At 41.5% G+C, this 12,282-nt stretch overlaps 1 protein-coding gene across 1 annotated transcript; it reads right to left on the reverse strand.

Annotated features, from left to right (window-relative positions):
• Window positions 1-907: 907 nt before the first annotated feature.
• zgc:112332 (uncharacterized protein LOC553712 homolog) lies at window positions 908-11,980 on the reverse strand. Its single transcript, XM_049564986.1, has 7 exons — window positions 11,855-11,980; window positions 11,124-11,239; window positions 8,964-9,119; window positions 7,327-7,431; window positions 5,102-5,311; window positions 2,183-2,375; window positions 908-1,974 (listed from the first exon to the last, which is right to left on the reverse strand). The coding sequence occupies exons 1-7, from the start codon at window positions 11,863-11,865 to the stop codon at window positions 1,872-1,874; spliced, it is 894 nt and encodes a 297-aa protein (XP_049420943.1). The 5' UTR covers window positions 11,866-11,980; the 3' UTR covers window positions 908-1,871.
• Window positions 11,981-12,282: the final 302 nt, after the last annotated feature.

Consider the following 12,282-nt stretch of genomic DNA (forward strand, 5'->3'; position numbering starts at 1 on the left):
TATTTGATAATGTTTAAATGGTATGGGTAATGAGCAGGCAGATGTAAGTTTAATATATATAATTTGGCTGGTGTAGCTCAAATAGTCTCTTAGTATCTGAAAGAAATGCAAAAAGTGCTGTGACCGTCCCCTTATCTTTGTAATTTATTAATTATATAATAATTGTAATAATTCAGTCATATCACACTATGTCCTCTTCTTGTTCACACATATAAGAAACACGGTAATACTCCAAGTTTGTGTCACAGCATAGCAGCTGCGGGATCAGTGCTGATACAGGTGATGTCACTTTAGAAAATTAAAGAATTAATTTTTGTATCTATTAAAAAAGTCCACTCTGTATCTAACAAACAAACAATGTAATTCAATGTTGTGAAGTAAGTAGGAATATTTTACCATCACTTTATTAGAATAAAGTTAGGAAATGGTTTTCAATACAGAATACATTTCTGGAAACAGGGCAGTTGACTGATAGGACATTGATGTTTTGTGAGTGTGATTATACGTCTAAATCACAATACACTCACTGCTTGGAGGGAGCACTGGTCCCAGACTCCCTGTAGCCACCCCTCACTGCTCATGCCACATTCTTTTAGTCTTAAATTCTCCATCATGTGATTTAGATTAGGATAGCGTTTCCAAATAGAATTCTGGCATTTTCTCTTGATCTTTGCTCCGCACTATAATGACTCTACTGTGTAACGAGTCCCACACTTACAGTCCAGCACAAGACAAGTATGTGTGCTGTTTGCCGTACATTATTACGGCCCTAGTCAATTAGAAAAATAATGAATAATACTAAACAGTGCTTTGATAAAGGCAGCACAACTCCAGCTTTACTTTTAGTCATTTTAATGCTTTGACCCTGGAGTGAGTCATAGCTAAATTCAGTCATCTGTTTGGGTGGTATTACTAAGACTTTAAGACCCTTAATTCTCTCATTACTAATACACTGAACTTACCTAATCTCTTTTAACTTTTAAATGAACACACGTTGCTGCATCTGAAAAGGTCAACCCAACAGCTTGGGAAATGTTAGCATGAACAAAATACAATAACTTTGACATAAAAGTCACAAACAAGGAGAGCTTTGCAACACGTTCTCCAGTCTAACAGGTTTATTTTTACATTATGTACAGACTGTCACATTAATAGAAGTTTACGTTTTCCTCTCTCAGCTAACAGGAGGGCATCTGAAAAGGCAGATTGCATGATACAAGACTGCTGAATAAAACACTTAAATGAAAATAGAATCATTTTATACCAATGCCTCATTGTATTTTAATAATAAAAGTACATTCTAATACTTCAAGTGCTACAAAAGCAGAACAGGACCCACTTCATATTACACTAACAGTCATGAGTGCTTTAACTATCAATCACAATACTGTATGTGCGCACTGATGTACAATTGGAGGCAGTTTCGAGCCAAACTCTTCTCATCAGTGCTGAAAACTGTCCCACAGCCACACTGGAGCTGAGAGTTTATAAGGGGCATGTACAGGTAAGAGAGACTTTTCATCCAAAGCAAGCCCGGACTGGCTAAGACCTTTACAAACTAACAAGACAGAAAAGCATCTGCACTCAAGATAAAACTAGTGCTAGGAAAAGTACAATAAAAAGACAATTTCATGATGCAATTTTGTTTGATAAATCCAATTTTGACTGAAATGTCAGAGTCATTTTTATATGTTACAAAATAAAGGAGCTCTTAGTGGTGAACTAGTGACTTTAAGACCGTACTGTACTTTGAGTCATTAAACACACCTGTTTCACAACAGTAACAGTAACATCGATGCCTCTATAAAAGTGCGTAAAAGTGCTGTTTTTAAAAGATGATACAAAGCATACACTGTCACATTGCCACATGCTCACTGCCAGGTGATGCCGAGCATGTTGCAGCTGATCTCCCACAGCTTTTGGGCCAAGTCGTCATCAGACGCCGTCCTCGAGCACCTTGCAGGAGCGCAGTCACTGAGCATACACACAGAGAGGGATAACCATTACATAATGTGTGCTGAATTTGTGTCATTGTTGTACGACAATAAAAGCGTTAACCCTCAGCTACAAACAGAGTACCCTTTTGTTAGTCAGCAGGTAGTAATACTGAGCAGCATGAAGTCTCCACTCTGAATGCTCTTGTATAACCAATTGCAGGTTGGCTGAAACACTGTGTGTGTACCTGAAGTACCCTCCACTCTGGCTGTCCAGGCCTGGCTCCACAGCACAGTAGATGGTGGTCTGTGCTCCCTCCAGTGTCGTCTTGGTGAAAATCCGGAAGATCTTCACTGCCACCTGGATGCACTGGTGCTGGTGCCGCCACAGGTCAGACTGCACCACCCCCGGGTGCAGGGAGAACACGCTTACTCCTGTACCTGCAACACATAGACAGGAACCTATGGACTATTTCAAACTTGACAACATAAACAGTCTCAACGGGTCCGTTTGTATTTCTTGTTGGATTATTTTGCACACATTAAAACATTCTATGCACTACATCGTGATACTTATGTTACTTATATTTCGACTTGCTAACATACTGACGTCATACTGCTACCCATGGCAACAACAAGAATGGTCAAAAGCGAAATTATTACAGACTCCGCGGTGGTTCCAGAAAGAGGAGCAGCTTCAGTAGTGTGGAATAAACTGTGGTGTAGGGCTGGGCGATATGGCCAAAATCTCACATCCTGATACAGGTCATTTCATATCCCAATAACAATACCTATCCCAATATAGCACATTTTAATCCCCCTCCCCTTTACGTAGCATGCAGGAATTCCCGGATTCAGAGGTGTGACAGAGATCAGACTGATCAGAGCTTTAAACTCTGCCATGAGGGAATACAAAAATGTTACTAGGACGAGGGGAGGACATTTCTCTGCGCTTGTTAACATTACGATGATTCAGGCAACTGACTTATTTTAAAGAAGATGAGAGAGTCAAGAAAGAAAAAAGATTCCCGTGCAGAGTTACCAACTCTGAAGATGAGAGAAAAGAGAGAGAGAGAGAGAGAGAGAGTGAGCAGCTGAGGTCGAGCAAGCTAGAGAGTGAGTGAAGAGAGGGAGCGCTGGTAGCAAGAAAGCTGGTGAATCAGATCAATCAAACGTCCAAATGACAAAAAATATTGCCGTAAAAAGTGTAATTTGCGTCACAACGATATAAACGATAGAGCAAAATATGAAACGATAGACATTTTTCTCTCATCACACAATATATATCATATCGCTCAGCCCTACTGTGGCGTCCTGAATGTTTTATGAACAGCCCTGAACTTTTCAGACTCTTATAGCAAGTTACCGCTCAGAGGGAACTCATTCAGCGGCTCCTCTGGCAGCAGCACAGTGTCTCTTTCTTTCCTCTCTTGCCGTGCGCACATGGAAGTCGGTGTCTTAAAGTGATTCTGTTATAAACCTTTGGTAATGTAAACCTATGTGATGCTTGCGGCTCAACAAAAAACTACATATATGTGAATGTGTGATAGTTGTGGTATCATAACAGCCTGTCACAGGTTACAGCATGGTGACTAGAGGAGAAATGGAAATCACCTGTTTATTCATATATATAGATCCCAGGGGACATTTTTTGTACTTGGGAGCTGTTTAAATGTGTGATTTGTGGCAGATTTTATTTTGTTGAACTATTAATATTGTAAACAGAATCTGAATCTTATCCTGAGTTACTGTTGTTGTTTACAAACTAAAGCAATGAGAGATCATTTTAGTTTTATTTTACTGAATATTTGAAGGCAAACTGTTTTATTAATTTGTCGTGTTGTCAAGAATTTTGTTTTCACAAAAACTTCAGGGCCATATCACCCACCCCTAGGTCAACAAACTTTTGTGTGAATAAACAGTAGTCTGTATCTTTTTGGATACACTGAGCTTCCAAGTCACTTCCTGAGTGCCTCTTTTCAGGTTAGAGACATGTAACCATGGTAACAAACCTAACCTCTACTGGTAATTCAAAAATAATCTTAAGACTACAGTATATTATGCCCAGCAGAGTGAAATTTTACTCTTCCTGTACACTTACACTTAAATTGAATCTATATACTAACAGTGACCAAGACAGAGCTGCCTGTTATAAACGTTGTCCTCTACCACATTGTAGGATACAACCCATCACACTGTAACCCATCATATCTATGTTGTGTCAGCTTTGACTGAAAAATCCTTTCAGCGGATTGAAACACACACATTACGTGACTCTTACTGACATTTTTTATCTAAATATGCACGTTCATTTTCCTTGTTACTGGTCTCCAAACAGATCATGGCTCTGTCTAACAGCTACATCTCAGCCTCTGCTGGACAGAACCATGATTGGGGGCGGCAGTAGCTCAGTCCATAGGGACCTGGGTTGGGAACCAGAGGGCTGCTGAAAGTCAGCATGAACCCAAGCTGTTGCCTAGCAATGCAATTCAAGTGAAACAGTCTCCACACATACTGTATATTCATGATAACACATGCAAACAAGCGTGTCCATATTATGAAGATTTTCACACTCTGCTGTGATCATGTCTGCGTGAGATACGCTTCTTTGTCAAACAGCAGCTGCATCAGTGAATAAGTGATATGGAAATTAAAACAGAATATTAGCCCTAGCATTTGCTTTTTGTTTTCATTCTCTCTCTCTTTAATGTCTTATCCTCTGCTTGTTTTTGAGTTATAATCCTAATGGACTGAGTTTTGATAGCTACTCCAGATCCAGGGAATCAACCATTAGACTGTGGGACTGTCATACTGAAGTCATTTCTTTCAGTTCTTGGCCATTAAGCAAAAGACAGAACAATGACTGAGACAACAAAATGGCTCGTTTCAAGTGAAAGTAGAATTAGAAGAACGCTTATGCAAGCTACGCAGTGCTCTAGTAATGTTGAACATGCTGGACATGCTTACATCAGTCTCTTCTTACATAAAAATAAATGGAACGCAGCTTTTCTGATTCACCTTTCTTAGCAACAGCTGCAAGGTCTCTTCCTCTCCAAAGCCCCCAAACCCAGGCCTTTCCTTTCCTAAGCCCCAAATCTGTAACTGAGTTATTTTTCTGTCTTCCATTCCTTATTACGTGTTCCTATGCACGCGCAGTCTCACCTCACCTTGTAACCGTTTGGCAAGGGAGCGTGCAAAGAGGACGTTAGCCAGCTTGCTCTGCCCATAGGCCTTCATGGTATCGTAACTCCTCTCGCTGTTGATGTCATCCAGTCGAATCCCGGTCCAGGTGTGGGCCACCGATGCCACGACGACAATACGGGCAGGAGCTGAACGCTTGATGAGGTCCAGCAGCAGGTAAGTCAGCAGGAAGTGACCTGACGGAAGTCATGAGACACACTTTTAGGCTTAAGAAACAGACGTCACTACACAACATTGTGCTGGATTTACTTTCATAGCCAAGTGCATACTTTTGTCATGTTACCCTCTCACATCTGATGGTGTCACACTGTCACAAAAACACAAAGATTTGGAAAAGTAGCTCATTTAAACACCCTACATGACCTAGTTTTTTTTAATCGAAAATAACTTTAAAGAGAAAGTTGGAGCTGCTGTAGAGGTAAGAGAATTGTACGTCACCACGGACTGTGCCAACAAGATGCTATCTACTGTAAAATCCTGATACTGTCTGTGTATCTTTTATCTTTACCTCACTGAAGTGATTTTCATTTTCACAGTAACGTTGCTGTCATGCATCACATGAAGAGCCACATGTCTCTGTCTCCTTCTGTTTCTTCCTCTGTGGCGGTCTTTGTCTCTCTTTGTAAGTTTCTCTTTCTTTCACTCACTTGCCTTGACTCCCATTCATAAGATTAATAGCATACATCATGGTAGCACAGTATTGCTGCAGCGTTAGTATGTCATGTTCTTGTGATTCCATGTGATGGTGGAGTCACAAGGAGTTTTTACATTCTCACTCTGTCGTCGATGAGAAGGACACAACCCCCGCTTCCACTCCACCTTATGACTAAACTTAGCTACCCTGACGTAAAGAACATATCTTGACTGATGCTCTGCATGTGCAATAAGTGAAAGGGCTCAGCGTCTTTGCCGACTAGTTTGAACATTTCTCATTTATTCCACTGGCACTCAGCTCGGGGGTTCGAACCCCTGTTAGGGATCGCCAAAGCTTCACAGAGGGGTCGCAAGGCCTTCTTGATTTTGCGAAAACTTTCAACAAATCAACAAATTTCACCTTCAAACAGCTTAAGTTTCTCACCAAAAGCTACCTTTTACGTGATTACACTGAACACCTCATGAGAACTTTCAATGCAACCCCAGTGGGCTGTTCCTTGTGGCCACCTGCTGCTCAGAGGTAACTGTAATTAGCTCTCCTCCTGCTGATTTCATGTTCTTTCTCTGCACATACACTCCTCTCAGCAGTGTCGTAGCAGTTGAGAGGGCACCAGAGAGCTTTTGTCGTTTTGACAAAGTGATACAGCTTGTGTCAAGGTTCAGGCGACGTCGGATAACTCGCCCATCTCTCCCAGGGAGCAGGTAACAAGCGGGGGAAGGGGTTATGTTGTTGTGGCCTTATGTCATACGTATTTCAAGTATTAGTAAAAAATATCAAAGATAAACTTTGATTTGTTCTGTAGTGTTATTGTTATGCACTGAAATCTGCCACGTAGTCAGGGGTCGTCCGTTTCCTCAGTGACAGAAGAGGGTCCATTAAGAAAAAAGGTTGGGAACCACTTATTTATCCTTAATGTTTACATGTGAGGGACACTTAAAGATCTGGTTGGAGTGTTTCTGCTTTCTTACTATTGTTCTCTATTTCCTGTTTTACTCCTTACCCACCCAGGGTTTATAATTATTGAAAGTAAATGCATGCGTGTAAAGGATGTTTGTAAATGTGCAGATATATTTATGTATGTGTGTGTGCATGTGTGTGCATTTGTTCGCATATGTGTGTGGGTGACCATGGTCGAGCACAGTCTGTTCCACTCTCTGTCAGCCTGTGACAAAAATACCACAGAGGAAAAGATTTTTTGGAAGGAAGCCATGGTCCAATTCGGGGGAAAACACTGACAGCTTGAACTCTGGTTTATTTTCCTGGCTGACATGTCAGCCAGCTTGGTTTTGCAGGTGTTGTGAAGCTTGTTAGCACAGCCTAATATGGATTAAAAAAAATCCCTCCTGTCACTATGTGAGCGTTTTATTAAATCAGTCAAAGACATGACTGCCAACTGTTTATGTTACATTATCTGGCTGATGAACATCACAGCCAACTAAACCAACTCATTACATTTTACGCCTGATTAACAGATTCTCTCAAAAAATGTACATCAACATGAAATTTGAGGAAACTAAAATTTCCAGTATGACTTACCCAAGTGATTCACGCCTAACTGCATTTCGAACCCGTCCGCAGTCTTGGAGTAGGGACACATCATGATGCCTGCATTGTTTATCAGGATATTCACTTGTTTCTCCTCTGGAAAGATCGAACCACACAGACACAAAAAACATCAGGTAGGGTTTGCAGTTATTTCTCACAAGTATCATATGTTAAAGGAGCAGTGCGCAGGATTTAATGGCATCTAGCAGTGAGGATTGCAGACTGCAACCTTCCTCCATATGCAAAGTGTGAACTCCTGGTTGTGTTCAGTGTTCATTGTTCAGGAGGTTCTTATCTGGAGCCAAATTATCAGCAGAGGTGTCTTCTCCAAAAAAAACAGGGGATTAAAGGGGGGTGAAAACACTGAATAAAGCAGCATCACATTGCAAAGTGTCAAAACTTTCTATGACACTGTTTGGCTAATTGCAGATGAGACACTAACGAACACCTGCTCATGTGTGCTCACCTTCTTTCTCTAATAATTTAAGATCCAAATGTTCAGGAGGTTTTTTTCTGGGAGCTGGATTATCAGCAGAGGTCTCTTCCTCTCAGAACAAACAGACCCAGTGATTTAAACAGGTAAAAACACTGAGTGAAGCAGTTTCACAGGAAAAATCTGTGTTTTTCCAACCCTGTTTAGCTCATGGTGGAGGGGCTACTAACTGTGGTAGCCAACATGAAAAATGTGAAACAAATGGCACAATCTGCAGCCAGATTTTGGTTTGTCCATTCTGGGTTGCCGTAGAAACATGACAATAGAACATGGCAGACTCTGTTGGTGATGACCTGCTCCCTGTGTAGATAAATGGCTCGTTTTAAGCAACAAACACACGATGGTTCTTATTTTCAGGTGATTATACACTAAAGAAAACATACCGTAAAACTTCAAATAAAAGCCTGGTCCAAATTAAAAGTCTTTGTATTTTGACAAAGTCTCAATTAGAGGCCTGGTCACGGTGCCAAGCAGTTCATTTTCTTTATAAACAGCCTTCGAATGTATAAAACCAGGTTGTTGGCTACCCCAAATTAGGTGTCCAATCCTAGATTACCCTGTAAGTTATTCATATTCCTTTAAGGGTCCTCAGATCAAAATAATTAAAAGGGTTCTTTTTTTTATATAAAAATTAATCCAAGTTATAAGTTTTGTTTTAACAGGATAAAGTGGTGTTGTGTCAGTATGCCAGGTGCTGTAACTCTCTCTCTGATGCTCTGTCTGTCGGAGCAACAGCAAATGAATGATTCATAATTGATATATCATCTGAAGCCACTTTTTTCACAATTAATATTCATATAGTTCAAATAAACAATTTGATCTTATTTCCCATTTTTGCTAAGCAACAGTTACTAAGTTTTACTCAATACATTATCTTCCATTTCTGCCAATATATCTGACTTTAAATAAACGGCATAAATCCAGTTGATGTTTGGCTCTTGGATTACACTTACACAGTGCTTTTACATCACATCACATCAGTGTTGGCAGAGCTACTCTGCAAGGCCGTGGCCTAACAATCAGAAGACATTTTGAGTCTCGCCAGCGTCTTGCTTGAAGACACGTAGGCAGGAGGATCCAGGTATCGAACCACAGGCCATGCCATTTCTGAAGATATGATTGGTTAGGTTCCTACCTTTGTTGATGAGCTCAGCAAACGCTTTGATGGACTTGGTGTCGGAGAGATCCAGTTTCCTGATGACCAAATTCTCATTTCCTGTGTCTTCCAAAATGTCCGTCCGGGCCTCCTCTGCCCTTTCCAGGTCTCTGCACGCCATGATGATGCGAGCGCCTGAAAGCAACAGCCAAAGGCCACAACTTATGATGATATTATCATGCTCTGCCCATTTCACACACTACTTTCCTCCCACGTCTGAAAAAGCACAGCTCAGGTGAACTCCAAACTTTAAATTGCTCCTAGGTACAAGTTTGTTTATGTGCTGGCTCGGAGAGGCTCCAGCTCCTTCATGCTCCTGAATAAGAATACGCAAATATACAAACTAGACATAATAGACATATTTTTTTTTTTTAAAGTTTTCAAACAAGCTTTGCCAATTTGCAGGCACACAAAGCTACCGACGTCATTCAAGGAGGAAGTACGCAAATCTCTCAGTCTACTTTTGATCATTCTTTAATGTTCTCTAACCTCCCATTCAGCATCTCATTTAGCCAGCTGCCCCTCTCAACTGTGCCATTATCACTCGCCTCTGACGCAAATTACGATGCATTATCTTTAATGAGCCCCGAAAAGGGGGTTTGAGGACATGTACACACACTCTCTCTCACCCACCCTCCCCACACACACACACACACACACACACACACACATCCCCACACAAACTAACAAACACAGAGACAACTCTCCCCACCAGCACCCCACACACACACATACAAAATAGCTGCTGTGCCCACCAATTATGAAAGAGAAGAGCCATTAATCAGTTGGAGCGTAGCGTCTGTATCCCATCGCAGTGTCTTTGCCACCCCCTCCCTGCTGTTCCCATGTGGGTAAACCCAATTGTTCCCACATTCCCTCGGCAGCCAAGTTCACTCGATTCAATAAAATAGTAAACAAACAGTGGGAACAGAGGGTTATACTGAGTCAAGCTAAGAATCATCAGGCATATGATTACACAGTTATGCATGCATAAGTAATGTCAGCATGCAGATAATGATTTAAGTGAAACCTGATCACACTGTGTATATTCAGATTCAATAATATGCACATTTCACTTTGTCAACATGGTAAATTAATGTTATAATGAAACTTATAAATGATTAAAAAGGCTGAGATTCATTTTGCTTGTCCTGAAAACTGTGCCCCAAGGAACCACCTTCTGTTATGAATCTAATCATGCTGTCATCATGTCGTTACATAATCCCATTTACTGAAAGGCGATACAGTAATTTGACAGTGAATTTTCCAGAAGCAAAGACCACACTATTGTTGTGTTCCTGTGCCAGTGATGCTCTTTTCTGTCTGTCTTTCTTTTGTCACTTTTCATTTTATTCCACTGCAAAAATCTGTTAACATACATTTGCCCTTTAATTAAAAACATAAATGCACTCACAGTGCACGCATGGTGGTTGTTCTAAAAGGAGCAGGTCAATGCCATGCTGAGCCTTTCAAGTCCAAATGAATGAAAAAGCTGAATCGCGCATGCAGAACCACTTTTCATATTACCCATTCTGCCTGTGTGTGTCTTATCTGTGTGTGTGAGCGCACTGCTGGGTGCACCCTCCAATCTCTCTTTGTTTCCTGTCTGGCTCGGGAGGGGAGTAGACGCTCACAATGCTCCCTCTGTCCCCGCATGCCTCGTCTGTCTTCCATCACTGCCACTTGTCTTTCACTTAGATTGTTGAAGTGTGAAGCAAGATGCTCATTTCCTTGATCTCTTTTTCTGTGTGCCTTTTATGTTGCTTATGGAATATGAAAGAGGCTAAGTCATGCTGAGGCTGTAAAATCACTTGATACAGAGCAACCAAAACATACAGAGCGTTAAAAACACACAATAAGAAAACAAGTAGGGTTAAAGTGGATTCTATGGTGGTGGTCTGAGGACAGAGAGCGCAGTCAAAGATCACGCTTTATAGCTTTAAACCACTCACAGCATTAGAGGTGCTTAATTCTAGGGAGAAAGAGAGGAATGTGTAAGTCACAGTTTGACAATGGAAAATGGAAGAAGAATTGCAAAGAAGCAGGTACACATTAATGCCAGTTAGTGAGCCAGAAATAGACCGAGGCAGGTGGAATCACACACACACACACAGCTGGACACACAAGCCTGAGCGGTACCTCTTCTTGCCAGATCCCTAGCTGTTTCTTTTCCAATACCGGTGTTGGCTCCTGTGATGACGACCGTTTTCCCATCCAGCCTCTCCTCAGATGACCAGCGATGACAGCACACACTCCTGAACAACACACAGCAGCCACAGAAAGTGTTTATGTTGATGTTTCCTACATCATTGGCACTGATTTGTGGTTTCAAATCCCCACTGCTGTTGCTGTCTGTAATCCACTTTGCCTGTTTATACACATTCATTCATTTAGAGTTGTGATCCTTTGTGGAATTTTTCACACAAGTGAGGAAATCTGGAAATATGTCATCCTGCTTAAGCCATAAATTGATGATGACAGTGGCTCTCTGACAAAATGTAGACATGTGTTTATGTATGTTTGCTATACCCTGCACACATAATAGGTGATCTGTACTTACGTCCCCTGATTATGAACATAATATGAAAATATGTGGCTATTTCCTATAAGACTGAGAATAAACCTTCAGTTCAAAGTCACTGAAACCGATTCACAGAAGGAATAAACAGTCCCCTTGTTTACTTCAACTGTGTTGCATTCACTAATGACACAGCAACTGCAAGCATCGACGCAGTTTACGGATTTTTACACAAGTCTAATCTGATGCCAAACCTGCAGGCACGGTGTAATGCAATCTCTCTAAAATTACTAACATTCCTGTCATTAATAAAGCCACCAACCCAACCTGTGTGTGTATTCTTTCCTCCTACCTGCAGTACATTCTTCCTCAGGAGCAACAGATTCCCACCTCAGGACCAGTGAGCCACTTGAGCAAGAGATGAATTTACCTCCTCTAGTCCTCCCGGCAGTTCGTCAATGGATTTCGTGCTTGTCATCTCTCCCCACCCCGCCGCGTTTGTCATGACAATAACACGGCCGGGCCAATCAGGAGCGTGCTGACGCATAATTGATTCGCAAGTTGGGAGGCTGTGGAACAGCTCCTGCTGCTGGAGAGACTCAAGTTAGAGACTGAGCTGACCCAAGAGTCTGCAAGGAAACCTGTGCTGTCAGAAATAATGGAGTTGTTTTCTGCACTGCTGTATGTCACACCGCTGGGCGTCGAGAAAGTGCAAATATAAAAAAAACAGTCCCCATAAATAACCCACCTAAAGTAGGAGTGCAGGGGCGTTCCTAGGAT

This window comes from Epinephelus fuscoguttatus, linkage group LG21 (genome assembly GCF_011397635.1).
Source record: "Epinephelus fuscoguttatus linkage group LG21, E.fuscoguttatus.final_Chr_v1".
Taxonomy (NCBI): Eukaryota; Metazoa; Chordata; class Actinopteri; order Perciformes; family Serranidae; genus Epinephelus; species Epinephelus fuscoguttatus.